The following is an 11,718-nucleotide window of genomic DNA, read 5'->3' on the forward strand; positions in this document are numbered from 1 at the left end:
TCACATGATCCACCTTTAATAAGACATTAGTCAGCTTGTTTCAGGGGAGCCTGTGCTCCAGATGCACGGTCAGGGCCCCTCTGATTACATATAATGGGAGTCTCAGGTGAGGCGGGGTTAGAGAGGGCAGTACCATGGTGATGAGAAAGTAGGAGGTCCTTCGTTCCCTGGGGTTAGATGGCGGTCTGGCGACCCTCGGTCACTTCAGCAGCCTCAGTTTCTTCAGCAGCCTCTGCACCTGGTCCTTGGGGTAGGGTTTGAGGGCCAGGCATGTGGCAACATTCTCTGGCTGTTCGATCCAGAGCTTGTGATCAATGTTGGCCTCTTTCAATGTTTCAGAAAGTTTGGTCAGGATCAGTTCATCTGCTGCCTGCATCGAAACATGACATTAGTCACACAACCTTCAGACATGGAATGGACAATCCTGTCAGGACTGGGTATCAATCACTTTAAACGTCCTCATCCCAACACCACCCCCCCCAACCTCGTTTCACCTGAAGAACACACTTGCTCTTGACCCCCAGTGTAGAAAGTGTTTGTGTACATCCTGTCCAACAACTTCTTGTCATGAATTGAGATCATGCCTTTTTGTCAAATTTTAACATTGAATCTGCCTATGTAAACATTTAGAATGGAAAACCCGTATGTAAACAGTTGTGCCACATTGTAGTTGCAGGCTCTGGCCAGCAGGAGGCACTATGGAGCAAGTTTCGGGGATCACTCGTACATTACAATCGCCGCACATCCGGACTGCATTTCTCTGAGTGTGACTACTGAAAGAAAAGCATAAATAAAGAGAGTAACTCTCCAGGAACAGAACATATCAGAGGCAGGATGTCTGCAGCCTCTTAATTGACCTCTTTTATATAGAATTACGTGGCATGTAGAATCATAGAATGATACAGCACAGGAGGAGGCCATTCGACCCATCATGCCTGTGCCTGCTCTCTGAAAGAGCTATCCAATTAGTCCCACTCCCCTGCCCTTTCCCCATAGCCCTGCAAATTGGAAAAAGTAACACTGCACAATAGCTGTTCATCCTATTTCGCCGATTTTACAGAAAGTGAGAAAACATTCAGTGAGAAATGTACAGGTAAAAACTAGGACTACAGCACAGAAACGGGCCATTCGGCCCAACAGGTCCATGCCTGTGGTTATGCTCCACACAAGCCTCTTCCCTCCCTACTTCGTCTCACCCTATCACCTAACTCTATGTAAACCTAATATCTACTCATCAGTAAAGAGACTTTTTAAGCCTTAAAAAAGGACTCGTGCCTACACTTTAGTAGCAGATTAATACATGGTAGAATGTTCCAGTGCTTCTAAAACAACACATCCTCTAACTTACAATGAGAGATTACTATACAGGAGGAGGCCATTCAGCCCATCACATCTGTGCTGGTGTTAGCACTTCAGTTGGAGCTCTCTGCTCAAATCCCATTTCCCTGTCCTTTACCCCGTACACTTTTATATTCTTCTTTTCGAAATCTTTATTCAATTTCCTTTAAATTTTGTTTGTCTCTGCTCCTTGCGATAAATATAACAGTCCCTGTTTTAATAATCCTCTGTGGAAACATTCCCTCATTATTTATTCTCAAAACCTTCAGAATGTTGAAATCCTCCATTAGAGTCCCCTTAATAACAACTCCCATTTATATAGAATCACAGAAAGTTGCACAGGAGGCCATTCGGCCCATCGTGTCTAATTGTGCCGGCCGAAAAAGAGCCATCCAGCTTAATCCCACTTTCCAGCTCTTGGTCCGTAGTCCTGTAGGTTACACCACTTCAGGTGCACATCCAGGTACTTTTTAAATGAGTTGAGGGTTTCTGCCTCTCCCACCCGTTCAGGCAGTGAGTTCCAGACCCCCACCACCCTCTGGGTGAAAAAAATTCCCCTCCGCTCCCCTAGAATCCTTCTACCAATTACTTTAAATCTATGCTCCCCTGGTCACTCACCCCTCTGCCAAGGGAAATAGGTCCTTCCTATCCACTCTATCTAGTCCCCTCATAATTTTATACATCTCAATTAAATCATCCCTCAGCCACCTTTGTTCCAAAGAAAACAACCCCAGCCTATCCAATCTTTTCTTAATTCTAAAATTCTCCAGCCCTGGCAACATCCTTGTAAATCTCCTCTGTACCCTCTCTAGTGCAATCACATCTTTTCTGTAAAGTGGTGACCAGAACTGTACACAGTACTCAAGCTGTGGTCCAACTTGTGTTTTATACAGTTCCAGCATAACCTCCCTGCTCTTATATTCTCTGCCTCAGCTAAGGAAAGTATCCCGTATGCCTTTTTAAACATCTTATCTAACTTCATGACAGGCAAGGTCCCTCTGTTCCGTTACACCTCTCAGTACCCTCCTATTTACTGTCTATTTCCTTGCCTTGTTTGCCCTCCCCAAATGCATTCTCCAGATTGAACTCCATTTGCCACTTTTCTGCCCATCTGACCAGTCCATTGATTTCTTCCTGCAGTCTACAGCTTTCCCCCTCATCATCAACCACACGGCCAAATTTTGTATCATCTGCAAACTTCTTGACCAAGCCCCCGACATTCAAGTCCAGATCATAATTATATACCACAAAAAGCAAGGGACCCAGTATTGAGCCTAGCGGCACCCCACTGGAAACAGCCTTCCAGTCACAAAAACACCCGTCAGCCATTACCCTTTACTTCCTGCCAATGAGCCAATTTTGGATCCAACTTGCCACTTTCCCTTGGATCCCATGGGCTTTTACTTTTTTTGACCAGTCTGCCATGTGGGACCTTGTCAAAAGCCTTGCTAAAATCCACTTCAAACGCGTTACCCTAAGCGACCCTCCTTGTTGCCTCCTCAAAAAATTCAATCAAGTTAGTCAGACACGATCTTTCCTTAACAAATCCGTGCTGGTTATCCTTGATTAATGCGTGCCTTTCTAAATGGCGATTTATGCTGTCCCTCAGAATCGATTCCAATAATTTGCCCACCACTGAGGTTAAGCTGACTGGCCTGTAATTACTCGGTCTATCCCTCGCTCCCTTTTTAAACAACGTATGAAGTTAGCAGTCCTCCTGTACCGTACCTGTAGCCAGGGTGGATTATATAGCACCTTTAATGTAGTGAAACATTCCACGATGCTTCACAGGAGCAAAAAACTGACACTGAGCCACACAAGGAAATATTAGGACAGGTGATCAAAGGATTGGTCAAAGAGGTAGGCTTAAAGGAGGAGAGAGGCAGAGAGGGAATTCCAGAGCTTAGGGCCTAGGCAGCTGAAGGCACGGCCGCCATTGGTGGAGTGAATAAAATCGGGGATGTGCAAGAGACTAGATTGGAGCACAGAGTTCTCGGAAGGTTGTAGGGCTAGAGGAGATAGGAACATAAGAACATAAGAAATAGGAGCAGGAGTAGGCCATATGGCCCCTTGAGCCTGCTCCGCCATTCAATAAGATCATGGCTGATCTTCGACCTCAACTCCACTTTCGCTCCTGATCCCCATATCCCTTGATTCCCCTAGAGTCCAAAAATCTATTGATCTCGGCCTTGAATATATTCAATTTTACAACACCAAGTTATAGTCCAACAATTTTATTTGAAAATCACAAGCTTTCGGAGGCTTCCTCCTTCATCAGGTGAACGTCCATTCACCTGACGAAGGAGGAAGCCTCCGAAAGCTTGTGATTTTCAAATAAAATTGTTGGACTATAACTTGGTGTTGTAAGATTGTTTACATTTGTCAACCCCAGTCCTTCACCGGCATTTCCACATCTTGAATAGATTCAGTGACTCAACATCCACAGCCCTCTGGGGTAGAGAATTCCAAAGATTCACAACTCTGAGTGAAGAAATTCCTCCTCATCTCAGTCTTGAATGGCCGACCCCTTATCCTGAGACTATGCCCCCTAGTTCTAGACTCTCCAGCCAGGGGAAACAGCCTCTCAGCATCTACCCTGTCAAGCCCCCTCAGAATCTAATATGTTTCAATGAGATCACCTCTCATTCTTCTAAACTCCATAATAGGCCCATTCTATTCAACCTCTCTTCACAGGACAACCCTCTCATCCCAGGAATTAATCTAGTGAACCTTCATTGCACCGCCTCTAAGGCAAGTATATCCTTCCTTAGATAAGGAGACCAGAACTGTACACAGTGCTCCAGGTGAGGTCTCACCAAAGCCCTGTACAATTGTAGTAAGACTTCCTTATTGTACTCCAACCCCCTTGTAATAAAGGCCAACATCCCATTTGCTTTCCTAATTGCTTGTTGTACCTGCATGTTAACTTTTTTGTGTACGAGGACATCCAAATCTCTCTCAACACCAACATTCAATAGTTTTTCACTATTTAAAAAATATTCTGTTTTTCTATTCTTCCCACCAAAGTGAATAACCTCACATTTCCCCACATTATACTCCACCCGTCACCTTCTTGCCCACTCACTCACCCGGTCTATGTCCCTTCGCAGACTCTGTGTCCTCCTCAGTTTACTCTCCCACCGAGCTTTATATGGTCAGCAAACTTGGATACTTTACACTCGGTCCCTTCACCCAAACCATTAAGAGGGAAAGAATGAGCGAGGCCATGGAGGGATTTATAAACAAGGGTGAGAAGTTTAAAATCGAGACGCTCCCGGACCGGGAGACGGTGGCGGGCGGGCGGGAAGCCCAGTTATCAACACCCGGCCCCCGCCTCCCCCGGGGCCCCGGGCCCTGTTCTCACCTCCAGCACCACCTTGTGCATCGTGTCGAGTTCTTGCAGATACCGCTCCGTGTTCGGATCCCGGTGAAACAGGTGCAGGGCGGCGGTGGAGGCGTGACAGGCCTGAGCCACCAGGGCCCCGAGTGGCCAACCCAGCCCGCGCTGCAGGTCCCCCCTCACAACAACATACTGGACCAGAGCGGGGGGCCCGGGCCCGGGGACCGACATCAGGCCCGGGGGCGAGGGGTTTCGGGGGGCGGGCCCGGGGGCGAGGGGTTTCGGGGGGCGAGCCCGGGGGCGAGGGGTTTCGGGGGGCGGGCCCGGGGGTGAGGGGTTTCGGGGGGCGAGCCCGGGGGTGAGGGGTTTCGGGGGGCGAGCCCGGGGGTGAGGGGTTTCGGGGGGCGGGCCCGGGGGTGAGGGGTTTCGGGGGGCGAGCCCGGGGGCGAGGGGTTTCGGGGGGCGAGCCCGGGGGCGAGGGGTTTCGGGGGGCGGGCCCGGGGGCGAGGGGTTTCGGGGGGCGGGCCCGGGGGCGAGGGGTTTCGGGGGGCGGGCCCGGGGGCGAGGGGTTTCGGGGGGCGGGCCCGGGGGCGAGGGGTTGCGGGGGGCGAGGGGTTTCGGGGGGCGAGCCCGGGGGTGAGGGGTTGCGGGGGGCGGGCCCGGGGGTGAGGGGTTTCGGGGGGCGGGCCCGGGGGCGAGGGGTTGCGGGGCCCGGGGGTGAGGGGTTGCGGGGCCCGGGGGCGGGTTTTGGTTTTTTTGGGGCGCGGGGTCTCGGAGCGAAAGCGGCAAACCGGGGCCGGAAGTCGGCGCAGCCTCACCCGGAAGTTCACAGCCGGTGGAATCCGGAGCTGTTGGCGGTTTATTTTAAAACAGCGCGAGCGGGAACTGAGGTACCGAGCGCGCCCCCGCTCACCCGCCCCCGAGCGCGCCCCCGCTCACCCGCTCCCCGAGCGCGCCCCCGCTCACCCGCTCACCCGCTCCCCGAGCGCGCCCCCGCTCACCCGCCCCCGCTCACCCGCCCCCGAGCGCGTCCCCGTTCCCCGAGCGCGTCCCCGCTCATCCGCCCCCGCTCCCCGAGCGCGCCCCCCGCTCACCCGCTCCCGAGCGCGTCCCCGTTCCCCGAGCGCGTCCCCGCTCCCCGAGCGCGCCCCCGCTCACCCGCTCCCGAGCGCGCGCCCGCTCACCCGCCCCCGAGCGCGTCCCCGCTCCCCGAGCGCGCCCCCGTTCCCCGAGCGCGTCCCCGCTCATCCGCCCCCGCTCCCGAGCGCGTCCCCGTTCCCCGAGCGCGTCCCCGCTCACCCGCCCCCGAGCGCGCGCCCGCTCACCCGCTCCCCGAGCGCGCCCCCGCTCACCCGCTCCCGAGCGCGCGCCCGCTCCCCGAGCGCGCCCCCGCTCACCCGCTCCCGAGCGCGTCCCCGCTCACCCGCCCCCGCTCCCCCGCCCCCGAGCGCGCTCCCGTTCAGGCGGTCAAGGCCGAATCGGGGTCAGCGATTTACCGCCACCTGATTTCCCCCGTCCCTGATCTGTGGTGCTGAACTTTGCCCTTTGCCCCACACTTGTTTTTACCCCACAGATTGGAGTTTGGACCCTGACCCCGAATCTCCACAACCTGGAACATGGCGACTCAGCTCAACTCAGGTAAGCCCAGCGCGGCTCAGTCTCCAGCCCTCAGCCCTGCTCCTCACCGTGCCCCCCGACCCTGCCCCTGCCCCCCGACCCTGCCCCTGTCTCCCGACCCTGACCCTGACCCCCGACCCTGCCCCTGTCTCCCGACCCTGACCCTGACCCCCGACCCTGCCCCTGTCTCCCGACCCTGCCCCTGCCCCCCGACCTGGCCCCCGACCCTATCTCTGCCCCCTGACCCCCATCCCCGGCCCTTGTTCCCGACCCCTGTCCCTAACCCGGCCCTGTCCCCGTCCCGATTCCCGACCCTGTCCCAATCCCTGACCCTATCCTGCAGGGAGTGGAGACAGATGGAGACTGCATCGGGATCACACAGCAGGTCAGGCAGCATCGCAGCAATTGCTCGGTGACAGAGAGTAAAGGAAATCAGATGTTGGGATGTTTCAAAAGGTCAAAATTGAGGTGAAATAGTGAGGAGATCTGGCATTATATAAATCATCAGTGCGACCTGAGAATACTGTGTACAGGTTTGGTCACCACTGTACACACAGGTCATTGCAGCTATTGGAAGGATACAGAAGAGAGCAACCAGAATGATTGAGAGGATGGAGGGATTGGATCACGAGGAGCGATTATGTAAATTGAGCACATTCTCACTGGGAAAGAGAAGGTTGAGAGATGATACGGTTGCTTTTTTTTAGGACTAAAAGGACTGGATAATGTCGACCATGATAAGCTGTTTCACTTTGTCCAGAACAATAGAACCAGAGGATACAGCCTGCGCTTGAAGGGGGTAAATTCAAAACTAAACATAACCACTATGCTACATGGGTACGGTGACATAGTGGTTATGTTACTGGACTAGTAATCCAGAGACCTGGACTAAATCCAGAGTTATAAGTTTAAATCCCACCACGGCAGCTGGGGAATTTAAATTTAATTAAATTAAATCTGGAATAAAAAAAAGCTAGTATCAGTAATGGTGGCCATGAAACGACCATATTGTCATAAAAACCCATCTGGTTCACTAATGTCCTTTAGGGAAGGAAACCGGTCTGGTCTATATGTGACTCCAGACCCACAGCAATGTGGTTGGTTCTTAATCGCCCTCTGAAATGGCCTAGCAAGCCACTCAGTTGTACAATCTTGCTACAGAAAGTCACAATAAGAATAAAACTGGACGGACCACCCGGCATCAAACCATTAGGCACTGGACACGACAACAGCAAACCAATTCGTTCACGGTATGTGGTCGTCACTGGCGAGGCCGGCATTTATTGCCCATCCCTAATTGCCCTTGAGAAGGTGGTGGTGAGCCGCCTTCTTGAACCGCTGCAGTCCGTGAGGTGAGGGTTCTCCCACAGTGCTGTTAGGGAGGGAGTTCCAGGATTTTGACCCAGCGACGATGAAGGAACGGCGATATATTTCCAAGTCGGGATGGTGTGTGACTTGGAGGGGAACGTGCAGGTGGTGTTGTTCCCATGTGCCTGCTGCCCTTGTCCTTCTAGGTGGTAGAGGTCACGGGTTTGGGAGGTGCTGTCGAAGAAGCCTTGGCGAGTTGCTGCAGTGGATTATGTAGATGGTACACACTGCAGCCACGGTGCGCTGGTGGTGAAGGGAATGAATGTTTAGGGTGGTGGATGGGGTGTCAATCAAGCGGGCTGCTTTGTCCTGGATGGTGTCGAGCTTCTTGAGCATTGTTGGAGCTGCACTCATCCAGGCAAGTGGAGAGTATTCCATCACACTCCTGATTTGTCCCTGTCCATGACAGTATTGGTAGAAGTGACCACCGCACAGTCCTTGTGCAGACGAAGTCCTGTCATCGCACTGAGGATCCCATCCAACGTGTTGTGTGGCACTATCACCGTGCTAAATGGGATAGATTCAGAACAGATCGAGCAGCTCAAAACTGGGCATCCATGAGGCGCTGTGGGCCATCAGCAGCAGCAGAATTGTATTCCAGAACAATCTGTAACCTCATGGCCCGGCATATTCCTCACTCTACCATTACCAACAAACTAGGGGATCAACAAGGACTGTGCGGTGGTCACTTCTACCAATACTGTCATGGACAGGGATCAACCCTGGTTTAATGAGTGTAGAAGAGCATGCCAGGAGCAGCACCAGGCGTACCTAAAAATGAGGTGCCAAACTGGTGAAGCGACAACACAGGACTACATGCATACTAAACAGCGGAAGCAACATGCTATAGACAGAGCGAAGCGATTCCACAACCAATGGATCAGATCAAAGCCCTGCAGTCCTGCCACGTCCAGTCATGAATGGTGGTGGACAATTAAACAACTAACGGGAGGAGAAGACTCCGTGAACATCCCCATTCTCAACAATGGCGGAGTCCAGCAAAAGACAAGGCTGAAGCGTTTGCAACCAGCAAAGTGCCGAATGGATGATCCATCTCAGCCTCCTCCCGGTATCCCCACCATCACAGAAGCCAGTCTTCAGCCAATTCGGTTCACTCCACGTGAAATCAAGAAATGGCTGAGTGCACTGGATACAGCAAAGGCTATGGGCCTCGACAACATCCCGGCTGTAGTGCTGAAGACTTGTGCTCCAGAACTAGCCGCGCCTCTAGCCAAACTGTTCCAGTACAGCTACAAAACTGGCATCTACACAACAATGTGGAAAATTGCCCAGGTATGTCCTTTTCATAAAAAGCAGGACAAATCCAATCCAGCCAATTACCGCCCCATCAGTCTACTCTCAATCATCAGCAAAGTGATGGAAGGTGTCGTCGACAGTGCTATCAAGTGGCACTTACTCATCAATAACCTGCTCACCGATGCTCAGTTGCATCGATGCTCACCGCCAGGACCACTTGGCTCCAGACCTCATTACAGCCTTGGTCCAAACATGGACAATGGAGCTGAATTCCAAAGGAGAGGCGAGAGTGACTGCCCTTGACATCAAGGCAGCATTTGACCGAGTGTGGCACCAAGGAGAACTAGAGGCTGGGTATTCTGCGGTGAGTGACTCACCTCCTGACTCCCCAAAGCCTTTCCACCATCTACAAGGCACAAGTCAGGAGTGTGATGGAATACTCTCCACTTGCCTGGATGAGTGCAGCTCCAACAACACTCAAGAAGCTCGACACCATCCAGGACAAAGCAGTCTGCTTTATTGGCACCCCATCCACCACCCTAAATATTCACTCCCTTCACCACCGGCGCACTGTGGCTGCAGTGTGTACCATCCACAGGATGCACTGCAGCAACTCGCCAAGGCTTCTTCGACAGCACCTCCCAAACCCGCGGCCTCTACCACCTAGAAGGACAAGAGCAGCAGGTACATGGGAACAACACCACCTGCACGTTCCCCTCCAAGTCACACACCATCCCGACTTGGAAATATATCGCCGTTCCTTCATCGTCGCTGGGTCAAAATCCTGGAACTCCCTTCCTAAAAGCACTGTGGGAGAACCTTCACCACACGGACTGCAGCGGTTCAAGAAGGCGGCTCACCACCACCTTCTCAAGGGCAATTGGGGATGGGCAATAAATGCTGTTCTTGCCAGCGACGCCCACATACCATGAACGAATAAAAAAAAAATTTGTGGAAACAATATTTCAGTGAACGAGTGGCCAATCTCTGGAACAGGCTCCCGAGGAGATGGTGATAGCCAATAGCACTGACTCATATACAAATTGGATAGATTTCTTTCAAAAAATCACATTTTGGGATCCAGTATATGAGTAATTTGAGACATGACATCTGATAAGTGTAACAGGCTCGGGACGAACAGGTGACTTTGGACCGATGGGCCAGAATTTTGACCTGGAGCCGGGAAGGGGGCAAGGGGCAGGGGGCAGGGGGGGGTTGAATCGCGATTTTGACGTAAGGACATCATCTTTTTTTTGTCGGTTTCCTGTCCGACAGGCCGGCCTGATTGACAGGCTGGTCTCAGTCGGACGGGAGCAGAGCAAGGAAGAGGATATGAAAAGATAAGTTTTCAGGTAAGTCTTAGATTGTATAGATGGGGGGGGGGGGGGTCCCGGGTGGGCACTGATGGGCATGGGGGTCTGTGATCGTTGGGGAGGGGGGATCGGGGGTCATCGTGGTGGTCCGCGATCATTGGGGGGGGATCGGGGGGTGGGGGTGGCAAACGTGGTGGGGGAGAGGGTCGCTGCAGGTAGGCTTGTTGGGCCTGGGGGAAGCTCTCCTGCTCCTCCGGGCCCACAAGCCATGCCAGAAAGGCACTTACCTGCAGTTTGGGGCCTTCTAGCCTCCTCTTGCGTGGCATGAAGGAGAAGGCCCAGGAATCCCGGCCCCCTGGAATTAAAATCGCAAAACCTGAAAAAATGGAGGCCCGCAGCCTCCTTGAAAGGTTTTAGTGTCTGACCTGCCTTCTGGGAGCGGGTTGGTCACCCGCCACTTGTCCCGCCCCGATGAAAGCTGGAAATGGGTGGGTTGGGGACGGGTCTAAAATTGTTGCAATTTTCACTGCCGCCCCCAACCCACCTGTTTTTCACAATTAAAATCCTGCCCATGGTTCCTACAGCTCTCCAACACTGGGGGATTCTCCTTGCCTCATGTTGGAGACTAATTGATAGAGATTGATTGCTATGATTAGTCAGCAACTCCATTATTGTGTCATCGACAACCAGGATTGTAGAAGGTGAACTAGATGGACCCGTTCTTTATTTGTCTGGTAATTGCTATATTCCTATGTAATGGCTTCTGTGTTGGGCACTTTGAGCTGTCTGAGACTATAAAAGCAGGTATTTCTTTCTGAGCCAGCTCACCTGTCGTTGCCCTTTGGTTGCAGGTGTACTGGAACACTTGAAGAAACTGGAGGCATGTGCCAAGGAACTGGCATCAGAGCAAGTGGAAGCACAGCAAAAGCAACAGGTGCTGGAGCAGGGAAGAGCAACTGTCCAGAGGCTGAGAGCACAAAGGGACGAGCTGAGAGCAAGAGTGAAGGCACAGCCTGCTGGAGTAAGGGACTGTGTGAGGGTGTGGTTTATGCTCCAGTACAGGGGGATAGTGAAGACTTGGCATTCAATCCAGATCTCCCCGCAGGGCTCTAATTGTCAGCTGTTTACAGCCCACCACTCCTTTCCCTCACTTTATCCTCCATGAAAGTCTTTCTCACATTTCATTTGGAAAACTCCAGTCCTCAGTATCAGTGGAGAGAATGGCCCCGAATCTGGTCCCAGGGTCAGAGGGTCTGAGTTATGGGGAAAGATACAAAACCTCACTGTTCAGCTCTGAAAGGAGGTGACTGAGAGGGGAGCTTAAAACGGAATAGAAAAGGTTTATCCAGTCACATATTACACTTGAATCCGTGAATGCAGCCAGCTGCAGACTGGGAAAAGGCAGGTTCAGGGCTGATATTAGGAATCGCTGCTTCATATGGAGTGATCAGTACCTGGAATGGGGGCTATTCAAGAGGCAGTTAG

General features: G+C 52.6%; 2 protein-coding genes across 3 annotated transcripts in view; one reads left to right on the forward strand and one right to left on the reverse strand.

Annotated features, from left to right (window-relative positions):
• ptrhd1 (peptidyl-tRNA hydrolase domain containing 1) lies at nucleotides 1-5,514 on the reverse strand. The gene is made up of 2 exons (XM_067988467.1): nucleotides 4,703-5,514; nucleotides 1-370 (listed from the first exon to the last, which is right to left on the reverse strand). The coding sequence occupies exons 1-2, from the start codon at nucleotides 4,907-4,909 to the stop codon at nucleotides 200-202; spliced, it is 378 nt and encodes a 125-aa protein (XP_067844568.1). The 5' UTR covers nucleotides 4,910-5,514; the 3' UTR covers nucleotides 1-199.
• cenpo (centromere protein O) overlaps nucleotides 5,284-11,718 on the forward strand; it is a 20,994-nt gene continuing 14,559 nt past the window's right edge. The window contains exons 1-3 of one of the 2 annotated variants that reach the window (XM_067988465.1): nucleotides 5,284-5,568; nucleotides 6,252-6,316; nucleotides 11,085-11,254. In XM_067988465.1, the coding sequence (XP_067844566.1) occupies nucleotides 6,295-6,316; nucleotides 11,085-11,254 (192 nt within the window). In that variant the 5' untranslated portion in view covers nucleotides 5,284-5,568; nucleotides 6,252-6,294. Of the gene's footprint in view, nucleotides 5,569-6,082; nucleotides 6,317-11,084; nucleotides 11,255-11,718 lie in introns of those variants that run through there. The other variant, XM_067988466.1, reaches the window with a different exon arrangement.

This window comes from Heptranchias perlo, chromosome 8, assembly GCF_035084215.1.
Source record: "Heptranchias perlo isolate sHepPer1 chromosome 8, sHepPer1.hap1, whole genome shotgun sequence".
NCBI classification, from domain to species: Eukaryota; Metazoa; Chordata; class Chondrichthyes; order Hexanchiformes; family Hexanchidae; genus Heptranchias; species Heptranchias perlo.

Excerpts from the sequence above, each read along its gene's own strand:
- ptrhd1 (XM_067988467.1), bottom strand. The coding sequence starts at position 4,909 with ATGTCGGTCCCCGGGCCCGGGCCCCCCGCTCTGGTCCAGTATGTTGTT. Across the intron at positions 371-4,702 it reads TGCACAAGGTGGTGCTGGAG|GCAGCAGATGAACTGATCCT; the intron begins GTGAGAACAGGG and ends GTTTCGATGCAG.